General features: G+C 39.9%; 1 protein-coding gene across 3 annotated transcripts in view; it reads right to left on the bottom strand.

Annotated features, from left to right (window-relative positions):
* Positions 1–351: 351 nt before the first annotated feature.
* The window catches only part of GNG2 (G protein subunit gamma 2), a 53,726-nt gene continuing 30,149 nt past the window's right edge, over positions 352–23,928 (bottom strand). For all 3 annotated transcript variants that reach the window (XM_039320927.1, XM_039320944.1, XM_039320938.1), the window contains 2 exons: positions 6,730–6,864; positions 352–942 (listed from right to left, as the gene is read on the bottom strand). In XM_039320927.1, coding sequence (XP_039176861.1) covers positions 814–942; positions 6,730–6,816 — 216 coding nt within the window. In that variant the 5' untranslated portion in view covers positions 6,817–6,864 and the 3' untranslated portion in view covers positions 352–813. The remainder of the gene's footprint in view (positions 943–6,729; positions 6,865–23,928) is intronic.

Raw genomic sequence — 23,928 nt, forward strand, 5'->3', positions numbered from 1 at the left:
GTATTAGGTATGTTCACTGTATTGAGAGATTTATAAAAATAATAAAGGGGAGATACAAAAATAAAAAACCCGCAGAATCCAATACAACATACATTTTACTAGCAGAACAAAAACTACCAAATACACATGTTAGAAAACAGCAATACTAAGTATGCTAGGAATGCACAAGATAGCCCATAGGCTTGTGAAAAGCAAGGAAACGGTCTCAACTAAACCTTTGATAAAATGTTTAGACTGACAGGCTACTGCAACTGGATCCCTGCCCACCCCACCCCCTTATGTGGCACTACTCTAAAATGCTAAATACACACAATACTCCACACTAAGGAACATTAGAATAAATTGAACCCATTGCAATTATTTTACATTTCAACATAAATAAGAGTGACATTTGGGAAAAGCAAAACAAAATAATCGAGGTTACATACACATACCCCATTGCATCATTTGCAACCTTGCTCTGCGCACCCTCATTTTTGTTTCGGAGAAAGACAACAGGGTTTGGTTTGGCTAGAGCAAAAGTGAAAATTAAATGTACTCTTTTACACATTTCCCCCCTCCCTCCTCCTCCAGGCAACTCTGCATGTCAAGATCTTTAGCTTCTTGATGTAGGTCAACATCGTTATTAACTCGTTCTCCAAAGAAGGCAGGAATTCACTTTTTTTTTTTTATCATGCACTTCTCTGTAAACTTTCAGGTGGTTTGATACATTTTTCTTAAAGTAAGTGGACTCTAGAAACTGGTCCACGTTGCTGAAAAATCTCTACATCAGTGTCCAGGGCAGCCCAAATTGGAGTCAGGCTCCTGTGAGGTTTACAGAATGGCACAGAAGAACTTCTTCTCTCTAAATGGATTTTCTGAAGCAGGGACAGGAGTTAATAAGGGGTCTTCCTTGGCATGGGCTTCACAGTACGCCATCAGGTCTGCTGCAGCTTTGGATACCTGCAAATAAAAAGAGGGTTTATATTCTTTTGGTATTCCACAGTAGCTGTTCTTAACTTGCAAAGATGTGTAGCCAGTTGGCCAAGGAAACACCAAATAAACTGAAAAGTCCTTGGTGGTCTCTGAACTTGATTGTTTTCTTGCAGACTTCATTAACCAAATTACAGCACTGCAGAGCACTGATGATGTTACCTAGTTTGGGTAATGAAACATCTGCAAGAAAACAACCAAGCTCAGAGAGCACCAAGGACCCCACAATTCAACCCTGAGCTACAAATATTCTCCTTTATTAGTGTCAAACACATTCTTAGAAGAAAGACTAGCTGAAGTTCATTTTGCTAAACCTTGTTGTAGTATGCCTTGTTTTAGCTTAGTTATCTTGCACAAACTCATTTCTTTAAACCCATCTCAATCACCATCTATCTTGCAATATCAGGATCCTTCAGTTTTTTACCCCAACAACCTGTGCTTACCAGGCAACCAATGTTAAACTACAATATGGTTTCTGGAGACAGTGCTATGGGAACTCAACCATGGCTCATTAGCACAGATTTGTGATTTAACATGTGAGAATTTTGTCACCAAGTGACTCACACAGGAAAAGCTATTCAATCTTGTCTTGCTCAAGTTAGGAAATTTAACTTCTAATGTCTCATCAAGTGAAGAGATTGAGTTTACACACTTTTTTCTGCACAAAATGAAAATGACCTTTTGTGCCAACAGGATCTACAATGGTGTCAAGCATTTATGTGCCACAAGCTTAGTGGTGGGATTCAAATACCTGAACAATCAGTTTTCTACATGGACACCGCTTCCGGAAGTCTGTTCTGGGTCTGGGCCTCTGAGGCCCAGAACGGACTTCCGGAAGTGGTGTTCACGCACTTCTGGTAGGCTGTTCTGGGCCTGAGAGGCCTCCCTGGCTCAGAACAGACTTCCGGAAGTGGCGTCCATGCACTTCTGGTGGGCCGTTCTGGGCCTGGGAGGCCTCCCTCAGGCCTCTGAGTCTCAGAACGGACTTCCGGAAGCGGTATTCATGCACTTCCGGTAGGCTGTTCTAGGCCTGGGAGGCCTCCCCGGCTCAGAAGAGACTTCCGGAAGTGGCATCTATGTACTTCTGGTGGGCTGTTCTGGGCCTGGAGGTCTCCCTCAGGCCTCCGAGTCTCAGAACAGTCTTCAGGAAGTGGCATTTACACACTTCTGGTGGGCCGTTCTGGGCCTTGCGAAAAAGGGCTAGGGCAGTGATAGCAAACCTTTTAGAGACCAGATGCCCAAATTGCAACCCAAAACCCATTTATTTATCGCTGGGTGCCAGGTGGGCATGGCCCACTGGGTGGGCGTGGCTGTGGTGGTCATGGCAGACTAGGTGGGTGTGGCCAAGGTGGGCATGGTCACCTCAATGTTGCTCGTGGGGAGGGATGCCTGTGGGGATCGGGCAGGGTTGGGGGAGATCCAGGGGGTCTCTGGCAGGTGGGGCGGTGGGCAGGAGGCTCGTCCTGCAGGATGAGGCAAGGTGAGGCAGGACAGGGGGGCCATTGTCACAGGGCAAGGTGAGGCAGGGACCGGGGCAGCTGCTTCCTGACACCATCGGCCCCCGCACACAGAGGCCAATGAGCGCATGGGGGCCGACAGTGTCTGTCAGCAACCACAGCCTGCTGGCCCCTCGACTGGCGCATTCTGGGGCTCTGCAGCCCGCCACCAGTTCAGAGAAGCCACCTCTGAGCTGGACAGCCAGCCGACAGCTGAGAAGGCGATGTAGTGGGTCATGCCCAGGAAAAGGAAAGCACGTGAGGCCAGGAGGGATGAGACGGGGGAGGGAAACTGGGATGCATCTGGCCACGTGGACCTCGGCGAGTTAGCGGGCAACTGCTTGAAGAGGGACAGTTGCCATCTTTGGGGCATGGCGCGCGTGCCCACAGAGGACTCTGAATGCCGCCTCTGGCACACGTGCCATAGGTTCACCACCACTGGGCTAGGGCTTCAGCCAGTTTGCCAGAGTCAACAAAAAATTAGCTACCAGTTCTACCGAACCGGTGCGAACTGGCTGAATCCCATGACTGCACTAGCTGCCTTTTTTCAAAAAGGCAAATACATTCCCTTATACTGGCATGTCATCTGCTACAAAGATCATTAAATGCAACCTTTCCTTTTTCAGGAGAGAAAGAGATTAAACATCTCTCATTTTAATTCATATTAATGTCATGGGAAATAGCCCATCTCAATCCCATCTCTAGGCCCCAGTTTCCCTGCTCTTGCAAATGGATCAATGGATTAAACTCAAGGAACTGTGTATCCTAAAGCCAGTCCCAAATCCCATATTGTTCTTGGCATATGCTACAGGAGGGAGAGTATGATTGTGGATTTATTCTTCTGCCACTAAAAAGCAATGAAAAAGTCACTGAAGGTGCTTAGCTGAGATGTTGGTAAGATGTCAGATAGTGACGACCATCTGAGCTGTTTCTGAGGCAGACCAGAAATCTTGCAAAGCAAATGGAAGCTGCAAGCAACCAATTCAGTATGTGTTGGGTTCAAGCTGACTACTTTATCATATTCTGCCTGTAATGCAGGAATCTCCCTAGATTGCTTGCCTTCTCGGGCAACAAACAGATAAAGTCCCAGGGAACTTAGAGGGAGTCAGCCCTAGGTCTCTCGAGGCTGTGCAATAACTCAAGGCTAATTCCTTGCTTGATCCCTCCTTATTTGGCTGATAATAAAACTCTTGGGATCAAAGGCTTGAGGTTCAGGGACATTCGCAGAGTATCAAAAGGGATCAAGTCTTGCCCTTTTTTATGTGCATGGTATGTGATGTGTGTAAATAAATGGCAGGGGTTCAATTGTGTTGTCATGGCTGCCATTTTGACAGCTCTCCATGGATGCTCTTTTGGGGCTTCAGAGGAGAGCAGGTAGAGGCAAGGCTGGCTGGAGCAGAGTCATGGCTGACCACATTGACAAGGGAATGGTACTGTAAATGGAAAGAGAAATTAAGAGAGGGATATTCTGAAGGAGCAAATGGAAAGATACTAAAGGGCCAAGTGGTTGTAGCTGTGAGCAATCTATATGGACTATGTTGAGCCTAGCACAATTTTTTCTTGGCCTGTTCTCAATCCTGAAGGTGACGCTGCATTTCCCTGCAAGTTGTGGGCAACTGTTCCTCCCAGAAGAAACACACACCTCCCTCATTCCCCCTTCAGAGCCCAACACTGATTTTCTTAAATCTTAAGCATTTCCCACCAGTGCTTAAACAATTGCTTTTCATTGATCCAGGTGGCTTAGCCCTGATCATGGGAATCTTGAGGAGAGACTGGTGCTACATTCAGAAGTGTAGCAATTTACCCTACTCTAAATTTAAAATGCCAATCTAATCTTAGGAGGTTTATGTTTGGGAGACTCCCCCTCCCTCCCCCACAAAAAAAAGAGCATACACCATTTCCCAGATATCAAGCGCTGTCGGTTGCAGCTTGGACTGATGCTTTTGCGTGCAAGTGGCAGGTTTTTCATACGCAAGGTGCTTCTATCCCTCTTTACAAAGATGCCAAGCTTCGCTGATGAGGCTTGCAGTTGCCATAGTAACTGATGGAGAAGAGAGTGAGACTGTACAATCTGGAGCTTTACATGTGAGGCTAACTATATCAAACCTCAGGGCTAGACCCTTGCAGATTCCAGCCATAGCTATGAGGGGAAGTTGCATCAAAAAGATTAAGTGATAAGTGAGATTCCTCTCTGACTTAGAGATAGAAAACATGGGGAAAAATTTCAAGATTTCCAGATTAGGGGTGTACATGGAAAAGTTCCTACACTCTGATGGAGAATATAATTCCCTTCTTTTTTCACTTCTTTTATGCAAGAAGTGAAATCCACATAGCTGGTCTGCCTGTCCAATGGAGAGTCTACCATGAACGTCAACATCACCTGGACTGTCTCCCCACTTGCTATGAGTAACAAACAAACTCTGAAAAAAGCCAACTTTAATCCACAGCCACAAAACATTTTCCTATTATTTTTGAAATGCTGCCATTTATCCCCTATGGTTTAAGGATAGAGTGTGAGAAACCTAGAGGCACATCCCTTTGCTCACAGTGAAGAGGTGTCAAATTGCTATGCCCACAAACATTTTTTCATGATGTGAATGTCTGGGGACCTGGTTTTAGGTCCACTCAATCTATAAGGGTGTAACTGCTGTCCATGAAAAAGTAAGAGAGCAGATGGCCAATGTGAATAATTATAAGGGTAAAGGTATCCTCTATCCACTTGAATCTGACTCTAAGGGGCAGTACTCATTTCCATTTCCTAGCCGAGGGAGCCAGCATTGTCCAAAGATACTTCTGTGATAGTGAAGGCTCCACTTTTTTCAGATTAACTCAAGTGTTGATCCATTGATTATGACAGGAATTGCCACCTGAGCCCGATGCTGTGAGCTGACAGGAGTAACTGGTCCAAAGTTACCCAGCCGACTTTCATGCCTAAGGCAGGACTAGAATTCACAGTCATTTGTTTCTAGCCTGGTGTCTTAACTACTAACTAGACCAAACTGGCTTTCATTCATTTGGTTCAGATGACAAAGATAAGTACAGCCAGGTGCCAGCCACAGATTGAGGACGCTTCACTTCGAATTTTCCAATGAGCTCATCCAGCAACTTCATACTGATATGAAAAGACATAAAGGTGAAACCTGCAGGACCTTATTTCGCAAGTGCTATGGTGACAAATAGAATTATCATCCCAAATGCTATCTTTAGAGATTCATCCCATAGATAAATGGTGGAACCATCACATCTCTATGCCTTACTTCCACAAAATGTGTGGCCAGCAGTATCAAAAGACACTGCAAAATCAAAGCAAATTCCAGTCTACTCTCTCAACTGAGGCCATCTATAGAACATCCAAGGTAATTTCAATGTTAAAATTGAGATCAAAACATTTTGAGATTACTTAATTTATCCCAAAGCTCTTGCCGCTGACTCACCAGTATGCTTTCAATACTTTGTGCAAATAAGTTTATTACGGCAATACATTTTTTTCTCACATGAAAAAATCCTTTATAAACTTTTCTCAATACAGATAGTTCTTGGCTTATGACCACAGTTGGGACCAGAATTCCATTGTTAAGCAATGCCAACATTAAGTGAATCACTGAGGTCATTAAGTAAATCATGTGGTTGTTAGATGAAGCTGACTCCCCTCACTGGGTTGGAAGCTCCCTGAAAAAATGAGAAATGACTTGCAACACTGTAACCATTGCAAATATTTGCGGATTGCCATGTGCCCAAATTTTGATACTGTGACTGCAGAGACACTGCAATGGTTGCAAATGTCAGTACTGGTTGTAAGTCACTTTTTTGTCATAACTCTGAATAGTTGTTAAACAAATGGTTGTAAGTCAAGAACCACCTGTAGCTAGGAAATAATAGGAGTGCCCTCTGGAGAAGATACCGAGGTGGCGCAGCAGTTAGAGTGCAGTACTGCAGGCCACTTTAGTTGACTGTGTTCAGCAGGTCAACGGTTCAAATCTCACCGGCTCAAGGTTGACTCAGCCTTCCATCCTTCCGAGGTAGGTAAAATGAGGACCCAGATTGTTGGGGGCAATGTAATATATATATATACATTGCTTACTGGTGTACACCGCTTAGAGAGTGCTTGCACTTAAAGCGGTATATAAGTCTCATAAATAAATAAATAAATAAATAAATACTAAAGGGATACACCAATACATCTGAAGGGCATCAATTTGTGCAAGACCTCTTTAGAATAATCCCAGCCCAAAGTTACATTAGAGTGCTAAATGATCTTTACCTTTATTCTGTCAATATTTGCCTCCATTTTGAGCTGTTCCACCTGCTTCCTTGCTTGTGCTATGCTGGTGGTGTTGTTGCTGGCCATCAGAGCCTTTCTTGGGTGGAGATGCTGGTTCCAACCTCTTCAAATGCACTGCCAAATAAGAGAGAACAAATTAAGGTGATCCATCAGGGAACTAATAAACTGCCAGGCTTGCAAGCCTAGTTACAGGGATAGGGAATCTAATAAAGGAAATGGTGCATAATAATCCTTCAAAAGCTATAGTTTTACTGGCACTGAGATCTCAACCCAAAATTAGATTTTTCTTCACATTATCTTAGCCATTTTAGAAGATTGTAAGGAATGCAATGGAGGATTTTGTAAGGACTGATTGAGAAGCCTTTTTTGGAGGAGAGAATGCATTTGAGAAGAACAGGTATCTTCATGCAGATTCCATTGAAGCCAATTCCTCCTTCTCCCCAAAAAAGTTTAAGAATTGACAGAAGAGGATGGAACTCTGTTGTTCCTTATAGAAGTTCAGCATCAGATAGAGGTTTGGAAAAAGCTACTGTACTTCATTCAGGAGAAGTACAAATCTTTTTTGTACTTTTACAGCTTTATGGCAAGAATAAGCATTCTTGAGGGTACACAAGAACAAAATCAAATTAAAAGATGGGGGAAAGAGACCATTGAGCAAGGAATAACATTAAAAGAGGGTGTGGCTGAAGGATCTCACCTCCCATATACTACTCGATGGACCCTGAATAAATTGAGTTAGAGTGCCTAAATGTAAAACTGAATGGAGGCTTTTAGAAGATAACAACACGCTACATGGATGTAGAGAGACACAGATCCCAGCCCATCGGGTATGTCGGCTACTACCAAAAACATGTACCAGTAATGACTTATTTTTAGCCAACAACAAGGCCAAGAAATTGGCTTCATTTTGGCAGTTTAAAATTTGATCTAGAAGGAGCAGAAGAACCCCTGGTGTTCCAGATGTTAGTGATTTCCAGCAGGCCCTGCCAATGTGATCAACACTAAAACACATCTGGACAGCTGCAAGTTCTGTTCATCAAGTAAAAGATTTTTCTGCCTTTTGGTATACCTTTTAAATTTTAGTTAATATATTGTTCCAACCTACGGATATATAATGTACAGTTATCAGCTATGCAATGAAACATATGCAGGGTTCCCCAATCCCCGATTCATGGACGAGTACCGGGCCGCGGTATGCCAGCAACTGGTCCGCACAAACAAACAAAGCCCAATCCATGGGATGCAGGCAGCACACGAAAACACGCCCCCTCCAGTCTGTGGAAAAACCTCTTTCCACAGAACCGGCCCCTGGTGCCCAAAAAGTTGAGGACCTCTGCTTTAATGAACTAGATGCAAAATTGTATAAGGTTAATAACCATAAAAATTATTACAAGAGTAAAATCATTATTTTCATTAGGCAATAAGAGTTTATGCCAAGTTGCACAGGATAGCCATGTTCCATGTTTTCCTTAACAATTAAATTTTATGGGATTTCAGCTAGAACACTTTTCTTCTGTATTCAGTACAATACATGCAGCAGATAATATGGGCAATAAAACAGATGAGAGATATTCTTTAAACTGCCATCCAGACAGGGACTGTGTATTGGAAGTGTGAGATTTTAAACAACTGGCTGTCACTTACAGACATTTGTACCTGTAATCTTGTTAATGCTAACGAGAAGGAAGGGAACAATAATACATTTCAAATATTGCTCACAATCTCAGTTTTAATAACTGAACAGCAAGAAGAACTTTACTGTTGGCAATTGAACTCAAATCAGCTTGGCCAATAGTATCAAATATCCTGTTTTTAAATGTCTGTGAAGGGGTCAAGATGTTCCTAGATGAAAAACAGCTGGGGAATCTCCACTGCTATAAATGAGGCTCCTCAGCATCCTGAACCAAAACAGACTATTCATTGGAACCTTCCCATAGATACTATAGTGTGCTTTATTTCATTTGGCTAAGTGTTGCATGCCATTGTGAAAAAGCACAATTGAACCTTCATTTTTCTTCTTCTGTTCAATTGTGCCCAGTTCTCAGAGACCAAATGGACAAGTTCCTGCCATTTTCTTGATAAGGTTTTCAGAACTGGTTTGTCATTGCCTCCTTCCTAGGGCTGACTTAGTGGCTTTGTGCCCAAGGCAGGACTAGAATTCACAGTCTCCTGGTTTCTAGTCTGATGCCTTAACCACTACACCAAACTGACTCTCATTGTCTTCATCACATTTATTAGTTTACCTTCATCAGTAAGCTCTAATAATTATCTTATATTAATTATATAATTATAATTGCTTTCATTTGTAAGCTACAATTAATGAAACTTTGACTTTGTCCATTGTATGAACCCAATCATGTCTAACACTGCACAATGAGCAAAGCTTCAGCTTTATTTTATTAAAAGTTTTAAAAATTTCACACAATATATATCCCCAATCCCTCCCCCCTCCCTTTCCAGTCCTTTCCAGTCATCTGAAACCTTCAGCAGAAGCTATTTCCTGTATCTAAATTAATTATTGAAAACTCTTTCCTGGGATCATATATCATTTAAATGGCTGGATTTGCACAACATACTCCACCCCATATACACAAACCCAACCAAAGTTAATACTACCAAAGCTTTGCAAGTTGTCCAAATATACCTATTAGGTCTTGATTAGACCTGGTTAAGAAAATATTGCAAACACAAAATGGAAGACACTGGTTCAGTTTCAACACATGTATTAATAGTGAAAGCACTGCTAGGCACATCTTCAGAAAAAGAACAAATGCAGACAACAGGACAGGATTGCAAGCTTTACATGCACAAATAGATAAGAACAGTCACAAACCATAGGCCATTAAGAAGACAAAATTGTAGACCCGGAGATTTGCAGAAACAATAATCTCCAAAACTCTTCTTCCATGTTCCCAAACTCACCTATTTACTGGATTTTCAGGGACCTATCCTTATTATAATATCAGTTGCCATTCCATTCAAAACCTTCAAAGAGTTAAGGGTTAGTATGATTTTGGTTATTGTATAATTAGTAAACTTAAATAGATTATGTTTAATATGTTTGTATAACCCTGTACTTGGCTCTGGGAAGTGGGAGGGGGGTGGGGGGATGGGTTGAAGGTTAAATAGCTCAGATAAGTAGAAATAGTTTTATTGTATATAATATTATGTTTTATTTTGGAGAGAGGAATTGCTCGGGCATTTCTCCTGGACTGCATATGGAATGAGAAGATAGGAGGAAGGGGAGAAGCAAGTAGGAAGGTTGAGGAGAAGGAGGAGAGGGGGAGAGTGAAGAAGAAGAGGGAAAGAGGGAAGTGAGAGAGGTTAGAGGGTGGATGCGGTTTGGGGGGAAAATGGGTGAGCAATACCGAAAGTTATATGTATAAATTTATTTTACTCTTTATCTGAAGTATTTTTTATGATGTAATGTAAAATTGAAAATAATTTTTTTTACAAAAAAAACAAAACCTTCAAACTCTGATCTATTTGTAACACTCTACTCATCACTACCTTCACACTGATGAACGTGCAAGTATTTAAGACTTAATCTCTTGCAGCCACTTCTTCCAGGTGGAAACTCAATAGATGCAGCTTCATGTCATCCACTGATGGTAATAATCTGTTTGAATGTAACAATCCTTTCAGGTTTTTCTTTTTTAAAAGCTCTACATATTTTTATTTTGTCAGGTTATGTATTTCTAAAAAACAACTACTACTTTTTCTAACTCCATGTAAGTTATTTGGTCATCCTCATTTTTTATTCCTAACAGCAAAATATCCGGAAATGTCATCCACAAGATTTCTTGAAACCACAAGCACACTTGTTTGAACTTTTTTTTCTTTTTTGCTTTGGAACTTTGTGGTTAATTACAGCCAAGTTGCTACCTGACCTATTCTTAATTATGTTACTTTCACATGACACATTCACTCATAGTTAACTGAATCATGGTTGATTCAATTATCCAAATTTTCTATTTATATGATACACTAAAGAGCAAACTAATCATAGTTTATAGCTCAATGAATTGTGTAAGCTAAACAGTGAGGTCTGGAGAAAACTTGCATAAAATTTTGATTTGGCATATAACAGAATTCTTCTCCAATCTGATGCCTCCAGACATGTGATTTTAAATGACCCACGATTGTCCCACAGCTTCAGAAAGTTTTATCTTCTGGAAAATTAGATTTTTTTTATCTTTCATTTGGGAACTTTATGTTCTCTCTCTCTCATTCTATAATGCACCTCTAGGCTAGATAGCTCATTACATTGTAATCTCTCAATGTGATTTTCTTTTTCAAAATACCTGGCAATTGAGAATGCAGTTTTTCTTTACTCCCCTTTCTCTCACCACAGACAAAGGGGGAAGGTTTCTTTCATGCTTCCATTTCAACATGGAAACCATTCAAATACTACAAATATGGATTAAAAATCAGTCCTCAGTATTGCACAAACAGACTGAGGGGGCTGATGGGAATTGCAGTGACCCATCTGATTAGGGCCACTTTGAGAAAGGCTGTTCTTATTTATCCACATTTAGATTCCCATGATAATACACCTGGAAAAAGATAAGGGAAGGAAAAACACCGGCCCTGCAAAGTAAGGCCAATTAATTTGGAACATTTTGTTTTAGAATGTGGATAAAATAAAAGGGCAAAGTATCTAAAAAGATGATAGCAACAGAGATTTTCCATATTTTCTCCTGCCAAGAGGTGCTTGAGTAAACTCTTCTTAGATCAAATGGATCTTGTTCATGCAATGTATAAATTTGTTACAGAAATCTCTGCAATTTTTTTTTGTCAAAATAGCTGTAAACATGCATGGCTTTTAGAGAAGTAAATCAAAAGAGTTAACTGCCTTGATGACAGTAGTGATGGCAACTTGCTAGATAAGCCAGTTTACCCAATCTGGCATCATCCACGTGTGCTTCAACTGAACCCCGTTCTGGGGGACACAATCCAATATTCCTGCAGGATTCCAGGTTGGGAAAAACTATACAACAGCTTCCAAGTATGCAGGCAAAATAAGTTGAATACTGCAAGATCCAATCTGGGTTGGTTTCTAGCACGAGTCTGAAAGCTCAGAAGACTAAACCTCTGGTCCCCATGACTGACCCAAATTGTATCATGCAACATTATCCCAGGACACGTATATCTGTCTTCACCACTGAATACTGCCTAGAGGGGTGATTTGAGGAAAGTGCTGTTCCTTTCTTGGAAACATTTGATTCTCTTCCTTGCAAACAGACCCTGAGAGCTTCCTCCTAATCTGGAAAAAAATCAGTTTTAGCTCAGCTTTTCCAATGTGTCCTCTTCCAAATTTGCTCTTATTTATATGATGAGAACTGTAGACCCACATCTCTTGAGGGTGCTCAGGAGGGAGAAAAGCTGCCTTATCATGTCTGAATGTTGTTTCTGGGAGTGACTGGCACTCAAAATTAGAGCAAAATACCGCTCACTAGAACAGTGTTGTGGGATTCTTGTGATGTATCTACACAGAGACCAATGGGCCGATTCCCAAGACGTTGCTGACAGTTCTATATTTTTTTCTTTCTTTTTCTGATTTACACCACAGATTTCACAACTTTTAGGTTATGATCTATGGTTAGAATTTTGAAAATGAACATAGTCCAGGAACAAGAGGAAGGCTAGTCAAAATGAGTGGTAATGTGCTTGTTTCCATGGAGACAGCTTCATCAGCATGCTGGCATAGGATGCTGCTCAGCGGAGTGGAAGGAGAGGCAGAGCAGTGGGAAAGCCTTCTTAGCTAATAGAATTTGTCCACAAAAACAGGATGTTGGATCAAGAGACATTTTGAAAGCAAGGTATTACTGATTCTGAAAGTTGGAGAAACTATGAATACCTAGATGGGAAGTGAAAAAAAAATGCCCTTAAATGGGTATGCAACAAAAAGGAGAAAGTTCCATTTTTTTAGAGCATTGTTCTCACAAATTAGAATATTATTCAAAAGTCTGAGTAAGTATAAATAAGGGTAAACTTTGAAGAGCTTACTTGGAGTCTGATGGCATATAAATGTAAGAAATAATAATAGTAATTGATCACAGTGGGTTTCTTACTGAGTTCTATTTTACAATTTGCATGAGGGCAAATAAATGTGGAAAGGTATAATATAAACCACACCTTGATTCTATTTTCCTTAATTCCCTATGTTAACTGACTCCCCTACTGCTTCATAGTGCTTTACAGCTCTCTCTAAGCAGTTTACAGAGTCAGCCTATTGCCCCCAACAATCTGGATCCTCATTTTACTGATCTCGGAAGGATGGAAGGCAGAGTCAACCTAGAGCCAGTCAAAACTGAACTGCCGGCAGCTGGCAGAATTAGCCTGCAATACTGCATTCTAACCACTGCACCATGATTCTTATAATAGCTGAACAAAATTGGTGGATATTAATCTATTTACTAATGTTGTATATATTTTAACCCAGCCATTAAGAAAGGTTTATAGGTTCAGTGCTATGGACATTTCCTCAAATTAAACATTTTGTTTGCTGCTTTTTGTGGCACCTCAGACTAAAAAACATGCATTTCTGGAGAGGTTTCAATAAAGGAAGGCTTTTCAAAAACAAGAAAGCCTCTTGACTGTTTAGCTGGCAAAATACAATAAATGAAACAGAACTTTGCAACGGATGGAAGAAAGCTCCTAGTTAAACAAGGTCTGGCCAGCCAGCTAATTGATCACGAGCAAGACTCTCCATATTGGAACACCCAACAGATGCCAGTTATGCTATTTTCAGGCATTTGCAGATTTCTTCTTTGCATGTTGGCACGTAACAAAGATTTTGTCAGGCACAACAGTTCACAACAGCTTTGCAGTGTTCAAAGGGAAAAACATCCCACTGAGACTGACGGATTTGCAAATGAAAGAAAGATTTTCACATTAAAAAAATCACCAGTGGCTTCTGCAGAGGAAAAGACACACAGTTCTTCCATCGGCCCTCTCTGACAAAGTGGGCCTAAGACAGACTATAGTAAAAGGCACAAGCCAGTTTAGTATAATGATTAAGGCACCAGGCTAGAAGCCAGGAGCCCGTGAGTCCTGCCTTAAGCGTGAAAATCAGTTGGATGATTAGGGGCCCATGACTCTCTCAGCCCAACCCACCTTACAGAGTTGTTGTGGGAAAAATAGAAGGAAGTATTATATACGTTTGCTGCTTTCAGTTACTTATGTAGTAACAAAAGTGGGATAAAAATCAAATAACATTCTTGCCGTCATTCAGGAGGAGTTCTCAAAAACAGAAGAACTGAGGTGAGCTCCAGATGGCTTTGCTAAACTAGATTATAAGGCACCAGGCAGAGCCCCCAAGATCTGGGGTAGGGAGGACATCCAGCAAACTCCAGTTAACTAATGCCAGGCATGTTCATGAAAACAAAAGCAGCTTCCTGTTGGCCTATGAAGTATTTTTGTGGGCTAGTAAGCAGGGAGGAAGAGGAAAGATTATGTGGCAATTGTAGCAAAAGCATTGAGAACAAGTCAAGAAAAGAGGCAAAGCAGGAGGAAGATCTTGGGATAGAGGAGCAAGAGATGATAATTATAGGGGTGGGGAGGAGAAAGTTATGTAGTGAGGGAGACAGACAGTAATAGAAGTACTCAAGTTATCTTCCCTGGAGCAATGCCCTAGCTAGCTCTAACCAGACCCCTTTTTCCATTTAACTACCACTTGTGGAATAACCTTGGAAGACTGGGCCCACAGACGCTGCCTAGGGAACAGTCAGATAAGAGACTATGCAGCCTGCAGCTGGATAGTGAATTGGATAAAAAGCTCAAAAGAGACCCTCCCTAGTTTCTAGTAAAGGAAATCTGGAGGGGGGAGAACTGTACTTTCAGACTTGCAAGATTCTGTTAATGTAGCTTTACAATAATGTAGAATTAATTTATCTGATCATGGATGAGGTTTCTGGGAGGTAAAGTCCACATATCTTAAGGTCGCAAAACATTGCTCTAAACTGTTTTCTATGCAAGATAGGAACTCTAATCTAGAGATTACTGTACCTGGTAAACCAACATATACTTGCCTGAAACCCACCAATTCAGTGGTATGTACATTGGGTTAAAATGATTTCTTATACTGATAAAGAAGAGGTAGTTACCAAGGCCATGAACAGATGTAGCTGGCCAATTAGAGGCAAACTCTTTAAATCGAAAAAGTGAAAGTGTTGTGTTATTATGCTGTCACAAATTGTTTATATATTGGAGTTTCATTTAAAGGGGGCAACTTGCTTGAATTCGTGTGTTGTTAACCTTAATAATTTGCTGGAAGAAAAGGTCCTCCAGTTCGTTTTCTCTAGGAAAGGGCAATCAGCGCCGATGATATGAATTAGGAGACGAGTGTATCAGAAAGCAGATTGGTTTATTTCAGAAGCCAGTGACACTAGTGACAGCAGCAATGGGTTCCGGGTCAGCTGGCCCAGAACTGCATGCTGTTGCTGATTCTGCTCATCAATAAACAAACCTCCTTTCAAAGGCAGCCTCCATTTTATTCCCAGCTTGAAACTGGACCTGGTTTTTCTTTCAACAATTACTACAAGTCAGAATTATCTTTGGTTTTATGGTTTCCAAAGCAGAAAAACTGACACAGCATATTGACACACACACACTGTTTTGGGGGGAAAGAACCTTAAAAAGAAAAGAAAAGAAAGAAAGCTATCAGGCCCTTCATGGCAAGTCTTGCTACTAAAATATAACTTCACTTGGCTTCAGGTTACAGTATTCAGAAACACAGAAATCCATTTCCTGTACTCTCAGATGTAATGGTTATTTGATACTAGGCAAAGACACTGGACACATGTTCCTGGATTCTCTACACATAAAGTCCACAACATTCATGCTTGCATACAAGATATGTACTTCCTTTCCCCCTCCCACCCCCCAAGAATGAATTTTGGAACCTTTATGTTGAATACATGCCAACAATCTGAGAAACTAATTAGATTTTAAAACAATTTTTATTAAAGATTTTTAAAAAGAAAGATAAAAACTACTACAAACTAAAATAAAGTAAGAAGAAGAAAGCAAAGGGAATACTAAAAGTTTAAGGAAAGAAAAAAGTAAATGAAACATAGAAAAGAAAGAAAAAATATGAAGAAATAGTTTCAAATTTTTCTTACAACAGTTACAAATACAATTATAATTTCCCCTCTTATTCTATGGTTACAACTCTCTTCTTTCTATAATCTATCCTTTTTTTAACTTCTAACTTTGTGAAAGTTTTGCTTACACTATTAATTTTTTTTATAATCCCAAGTCATTACAAAAAATTAAACTGATCCTATCCTGTTTCTGTTATAATCCCACAGACAGTAGAAAATGATCTAAATAAAGGTATAAATATATATGTACTGTATCTTCCTTTTCCTGTTTTTTCCTGGCTGCTAATGTGAACATGTTCTTGTCATAGTTAGAAATGCAGACCTGCATTTTGACTACTCAGCCTAGTTCCCATAGTGACATCTAGAAAAATGACCAGAACATTGCTCCCAAACGCATGAGGAAAATATGAAACTTTCTAATTACAGAGCTGTAGCCACAAAGGATTAGGATGGAGAATTTTAAGAACGTTCTGCACTAATCCCAGCAATGGGAAGATGAAGTCAGAGAGCAAAGAAAACTTTAAATAAATTTGGTTTTCGACTTTTCTCCAGGAGCTCAGTTAAATGATGATCTTGTTTAAATGATCAAATATATTTTGGAGAGAGAGAGAGAGAGAGAAAGAGAGAGAGAGAGAGAGATCTGCTTCTTCTGCCTCAATTCATGCAACTGCACCAGAGCCTTCCATTCACTCATGACTCTGAGTTAATGAATGTTAGTCAAGACAAGAGGAACTATTTCATAATGTGTAACACATTTATTTTCCAAGTCAACCCATTTCAACATGCCAAGCCATTCAGGATTACCAAATTACTTAAAATACCTTTTAAGAATGGCCCAAAGACGTAAGAATAAGATAGGATTGAGGTAGCTAGGTCCCAATTCTGCCTCTTGAATGCTTTCCTGAATAAGCTCCTAATCAACTTCTTCCTATGTTAAGCAGCTCCTAGTTAGGTCTATAGTTTGAATATTCTCTTCCTTGGGCAAAGTTGCATCATTTCCTTCAGCTGCTGAGGCTATCTTCAGTCCTCTATTAATATTTTATTTTTAGTAACTAGCAAACAAAGGCAAACACACCTGGACCAGAAGCCTGTGGGATTTGTTTCAGGATGACATCAGCCATGGCAAAAGAGTCTGAGTTAGTATCTCTCCTTTTAGCATGAAGCCTCCTGAATGGCTTAATTAGCAATCTATTCCACAGATGAATTAATTAATTAGCAATCAGCACCTGGAACCCAATATTCACAAGAGCTTTGGATAGGGCAAAAAGTTCATGTATTTTCTTTCCACACATGCATAGCTAAGATTCTAGTTGAACTACAGACCAGGACCAATTCAATTTTTCATGTACGTAGACCAGGTCTGATTATTTTTTAGAAGGCAAAACTCTTCCTACAGAATCCATCTTTGCTTCTTTTTCTGGAAAGCCAATTTTCACATGGTTACAAACAACCAGATACCCTACCTTTGATGAGTAAAATAAGAGACTAGGGAAAGCCATTCCTTCTGGTCTTAATAGAGTCTTCCATTACTAGCTCCTTATACTATGTGAACAGGAAAAAATGCACAATAATTTAGGTCTTAAGTTATTATAAACATGGCTTGTATTTTGATATATTACAAAGTGCTGAAATCTTGTAATAACTTTATTGCTTTTCTACAATAAAACTTCATATTGGGTTTGTTGTTCTTAGAACATGCCCAATTTCAAATCAGGATTAATGAGATACAATTGCTGGGTGCACATAACAGGCTTAATGTGATAAAGTCTGGGGATTTTACAATACACCAATGCACAAACTCCTGAACTCTTAGTAATAATAATAATAAAGTTGGAAGGGAACTTGGGGGTTATTTAGTCCAACCCCCTGCTCAGGCAGGAAACCCTATACCATTTCAGACAAATGGGTGTCCAGTCTCTTCTTAAAAACTTCCAGTGTTGGAGCATTCACCACTTCTGGAGGCAGGTTGTTCCACTGGTTAATTGTTCTAACTGTCAGGAAGTTTCTCCTTAGTTCTAGGTTGCTTCTCTCCTTGATTAGTTTCCATCCATTGCTTCTTGTCCTGCCTTCAGGCGCCTTGGAAAATAGCTTGACTCCCTTTCTTTGTGGCAGCCCCTGAGATATTGGAATACTGCTATCATGTCCCCCCTCCTCCTTCTCTTCATTAAACTAGACATACCCAATTCCAGCAGTCGTTCCTTATATGTTTTAGCCTCCAGTCCCCTAATCATCTTTGTTGCTCTTCTCTGTACTTTTTCTAGAGTCTCAACATCTTTTTTACATCGTGGTGACCAAAACTGGATGCAGTATTCCAAGTGTGGCCTTACCAAGGCATTGTAAATTGGTATTAATACTTCACGTGATCTTGATTCTATCCCTCTGTTAATGCAGCCTAGCACTGTGTTGGCTTTTTTGGCAGCTGCAGCACACTGCTGGCTCATATTTAAGTGATTGTCCACTAGGACTCCGGGATCCCTCTCCCAGTTACTACTATTGAGCAAGGTACCCCCTTTACTATACCTGTGCATTTGGTTTTTCTTGCCTAAATGTAGAATATTACTTTTTTCATCATTGAATTTCATTTTGTTAGATAGCGCCCAGTATTCAAGTCTGTCCAGATCCTCCTGTATCCTAAGGTACCCCCTATACTATACCTGTACATTTGGTTTTTCTTGCCTACATGTAGAAGGTTAGCATTAGTTCAGGTTAGCATTTCATAAAAACCCCACCTGTTAGATTAAAAATTCAGTTGATTGGGTTTCATACAATTTTGCTCCTTCACAATTCTTGTAGTTATATGGTATATCAAGATTATTTTTAAAATTGATAAAAAGATGAAAGAAAAAGAAAATATGGTCTGATGATTAAAAGATGACATCTGGATTTTCCAGAAAAGTACAGTCATGCACCTTGCATTTTGTACATTAAACGATCCTATGGCAGCACCCAAAGATTTTAGTAACTTATTGAGCAGTCACTTCCCATTGTTGCCTGTCTTGCTCATATCCAGGTGGATCGGACATCTAGATCTTTTCATATGTACTTACAAGGTAGCTATCTCACATCCTATGTTTCTGACTTCCCTCCAGACTCTTGCAATTTCTATTGGTTTTTTTTCCTCACCCATTTCATTCACTTGAGGCTGCAAAGGGGGAGGATAATTTATCCTTCCTTCCTTCCTTCCTTCCTTCCTTCCTTCCTTCCTTCCTTCCTTCCTTCCTTCCTTCCTTCCCTTCCCTTCCCTTCCCTTCCCTTCCCTTCCCTTCCCTTCCCTTCCTTCCTTTGATTTAAAAGGCTGCCTAATTTTTATGCGAGTCAAGGTGAGGTAAAGAAAAAAGATTTAAAAACTATATATATAACCATAAAATAACAGAAGTAATAAACAAGCAACGGGAGAATATGACAGTTTAAAACCAACAGTATATCCAAGAATTTGCAAATTCCTCTGAGCCAGGATTGCTTAAAAAAGCCAAATCTTTACAGTTTACCTGGGGGACATTAGGGGTGAGACTATATGGACCTCACAGGAAATGCTATTTTGGAAGTCAGGAGTCCCATAAAGTGACATTTCTTTACTGAGGGAAACCAAACAATGCCAGCCCTGTCTGATTTATTAGGACAGTCAGATACAATTGAAAAAAAAAAACAGTCCTGCAAATAATCACGCTGCTGCTGATGTAACAATAATAGTTTGAAGTAGTACATGAAGGAATATGTGAAGTAGTATGTGACATAAATCTTCTCAAGGCAGCATCTATCCGGCCTTATTTATTTATTGAAATTTATTGGCGGCCCAACTCCAGTGAAGTCTGGCCAGTGTACAAAACTAAAAAAACACACACACAAAAAAAAACCCCAAAACACAACAACATCAGGAAACATTAAATGAACATGCAACAGAGCCTAAAATACTCTATTAAGAAAACCAACAAAACAAAACAGTGACAAACATCAACCCCAGGACTGTGATCAGAGCCAGGTTCAATGCTTTCTGGAATCCATCCTTATGTCTGAGGGATGCTGTTCCAGGGTCCACAATAGAAAAGGCATGCTTCCTCAGGCCCACAAGTTACAATAATTAATGGAAGGGATATGGAGCACACCCATTTTGTGGAACATACTGGGCAGGCAGAAATGATTGGAGATAAACTGTCTGTCAGGTATTCAGGCCCTCTGCTTACTTAACTTTATTGCGGTCATTAACCAGCACAACTGGTTCTATGCATAATGATCTAATCTGGTTTTTGGCTGTCACAAAAATACCAATTGCAAATCCCCAGCTCCCGCTCATCCTTCCCTTGAGCTTCTGTGTAAATCTTTCCTCAATAGGAATTGCCCGAAGCAAGGTTGTATCATTGATATAGCAAGAGCTTCTGGTTTATTTTTACTCACTTTTGGTAACTTTAACAGAGATAGGTTCTGAGTGAATTGTTATTTTCTACACATGCATGAGAAAGCATCTAAGCATTGTCATTTTTCATGTAAACAAAATTCCTGTGATCAGTCAATCATAAGAGAATGTATGATTCCCCAGAAAGGTGATGGGCTTCCCTTGGATATGTTCCAGCAGATGTTAGTTATTCATCTGTCAGGAGATGTTTGTATTCGATATTAGAAGATATTAGAATAACAGAGTTGGAAGGGACCTTGTAGGTCATCTAGCCCAACCCCCAACCCAAACAAGAGACCCTACACCATTTCTGACAGATGGCAGTCCAGTCTCTTCTTGAAAGCTTCCAGTGATGAAGCTCCCACAACAACTGAAGGCAAACTGTTCCACAGGTTGACTGTTCTCACTCTCAGAAAATTTCTCCTTATTTCTAGGTTGAATCTCTCCTTGACCAATTTCCATCCATTATTCCTTGTCTGGCCTTCAGGTGCTTTGGAAAATAGGTTGATCCCCCCATGAAGCATGTTGTATTTGATGGCCTGAATGACTTCTTTAAACGCCATGATGCTATGATGCTGTGATGTGTATTGTATTACTCAGCCCATGTTCCCATAATATATAGTACTTCAGCAACAGCAACAAGAAAGTAATTCAAACACTCATTGTAATAGGATTTTCCAGTCAAGTTATAACGTTGGATTCATAAATCAATAAACAAGTTCTATATTAGGGTCAGATCGTAATCTCTTTTGAAATGCAGCAGTTCTCAATGTTTAGAGCAGAGGTGTTGCTTCCAGAAATATTTATTGTAAACAAAGAGGCTGATCAGAGATGAACTGATTATCGATCACTATCAGGCCTAGCTCAGGACTCTCAGGGCATCTGTGTCATGGGTCTCCATTTCCAGAGGAAAAGCTTAATAACTTGGTTACTGCAATGCAATAAGGAATCTTAACAATCTTTTCTGAAGGCTAAAACAGCTATTGCTATTGTCTCTTACACACAGAGACACAAAATTTATGGAATACAGCTAATTTCATCATTTAAGCACAGTATCACAAGAGATGAGCATAAGATAAATATTTATTGGTGGAAGTGGTAAAAGGAAAGATTAAAGCAAAATGAAAGATACCAGTTATTGACAGAGACTATTCTCTAGACTAGAGATAGTGACCACTCTCAAAGCAAGACTTAAATGTCACAAATATTCTTGCCTTGGTAAGCTAATTAACATAAGCTTGACATAAAAGTTAGAAATTAGAAAAAAAAACTCCTTATAAATTCCGCCCCAGTTATTTCACAAGGAAGTAAATTTCAGTCAAAGATTACCTATGACACAACCACAAATGTATGCATTTGCCTGCTATATTTGGTTATTCGGTATTGTGAACAGGGAAATGTCTCATGGCTGTCAACCTTTGAGAATTACAAATATGCCCTTGGCCCAAAATGTTGCTGTAAGGCAATAATCAATACAATTCTGCTGCCCAAAGTCATTAACTGGGATGGGCAGCTGTAGAAATCTAAAATAAGTAAATAAATGCCAAATTGAGCTCCCAGCAGCCAAGATGTTAAGATTTTGTGTTCCACAGAGATGTCTACTTCAAGGTCTGAATCTCTGCATTCTGTGCTGTTTTGGTTCAAGGGCTGAATGGAAAAGTGGAAAGAAATGAGGTGGTATCCATCTGAGGTGGCAGCCTTCTCCTGGGAGGTCTGCCAAGGTCTTTGTCTTTATGTCTTCAAATGGGTCTAAATCAGACCTGTGCATTTTACAGCCACATGTAGCCTTTTGGCTGTCTCTGTGCATCCTGCATGGATTACTTTTATTTTGAAGGTGAGTGAGTTTCCCCCCCCCCCAATGTGTGTGTGTGTGTGTGCGTGCGCACATGCGCATGTGCACACGTGCGCCTATGCATCTTCACAGCCCTATTGATTTGGCCCTCCACAACAGTCCCAGTTTCTCATGTGGCTCCTTGGGAAATTTAATTGCCCACCCATGGTCTAAATCAGGGGTATTCAAACTTGGCCCTTTTATGACTTGTGGACTTCAACTCCCAGAATTCCTCAGCTAGGCATGCTGGCTGAGGAATTCTGAGAGTTGAAGTCCACAAGTCATAAAAGGGCCAAGTTTGAAGACCCCTGGTCTAAAGTCTATTCCACATCTTCAAATGGATTTTTAAAGAATGCAGATTTCCATTCTTCTGGTCTTATTTAATTTGTCTGAAGCATATTGGCATAGTGCTTACTTGTAATTCATGTTTTTAGTTATTTTTTTTTATAAGCAACCTTTTTTATAAGCAAATACGCCTCTTTTGATGTTTAAGTAGGTTTTTTTAAATATGCCCCTTTTTCTAATTCTATGCAAGGAATGACCCATATAATGTCAATTAAATGGAATTAAATTAAATTGAATTACATTATACATTTGTACCCTTCGGCTCTTTTATTTTAAACACTTAGTTCATTTTCTTTAAAAGAAGCAAGTCATATCCAGGTCACCATCTCCCCACCTGGCCCCTTTGATGACTTAGTTAAAAGTCAAGTTTTTCCATTAGGCAAAGTCAGGGATTGTATCTGTGTGTGTTCAAAAATCAAGATGGTGGCCAGTTTTGAAATTCCCTTAATAAAGGAATGGATTATAAGAGCAGCATGGTGGCCAATCTTCCTCCCACTAAGAAGATTGAGAGTTCAATCCTAAGCAGCAACAGATGTTTGTCTATCAGGGCACCAAGAGAAAATAAATGCTGTGAACTCCACATAGGGATCAGGAAGGGCATCTGGTCAGTAAACGCTCAGCTCCATTCAGTCACCCCCAACTCCACCCAAAATAAAGGGATTACAGGGTTGTAAAAAAAAAAAAAAAGGAATGGATCATAAAAATATCAGAATTGATGGAAATGGTGGAAAGAAAACTGACCTGTTTGGTCAGATAGAGGGAAAAAGTGCTTTTGAAAATGGGAAACATTTTATGGACTTTTTGCTATAGGAAGAAAAAAAATGAAATGATATTGTATGGATTTAATGATTATAAAAGATGAAAATTAAATGAAGGGCTGAAGGAATTTCTGGAATAGTTAGGAGGGTGGGGAGATGATGGGTTTTTTAAAATATCTGTTTAAGAGTAGGTTGGACATCATTATATTTCATAACTGTAGTTTTCTTCTTTCCTTTTTTTCTTTTCTTTTTCTTTAGATTTGACTTACTATATGAACATCCTTAATAAATATATATATATTGAAAATCAAGATGGTGGCTGCAATCAAAGCTGCACCCTTTTTAAGTATGTATCACTTCAAAGTTTAAAGAGCTATGCAAAAATTAAAAAGCGAAAGTTATGTGTGGGGGGGGCAAATGTTGTCTGTCATGATATCATGATGTGACAACTTGACGTAGACTTTGTGATGCAAATCCTAAATTGTAAATTTAACTTGGCGCCCCCTTGTATGTTGAGATTGCAAATTCCAAATTACCCAATCAGAGCAGCAGACTGGGAATTGCACAAACAGAGGATACCATATTGGGACAATGAAAGGAAAGAAAAATCATACAATTACAGATAATCCTCTATTTATAAACATTTGTTTTGGGACCATTTAAAGTTACAAAGAGCTTACGACTGTCACAACACGCCCATGGTCAGATGATCAAAATTCAATGGGGGAAGCTGTGTTTGCTTAATGA

The sequence above is a fragment of the Crotalus tigris genome, unplaced genomic scaffold (assembly GCF_016545835.1).
Source record: "Crotalus tigris isolate CLP2741 ecotype Arizona unplaced genomic scaffold, ASM1654583v1 scf7180000017605.3043972, whole genome shotgun sequence".
Classification (NCBI taxonomy): Eukaryota; Metazoa; Chordata; class Lepidosauria; order Squamata; family Viperidae; genus Crotalus; species Crotalus tigris.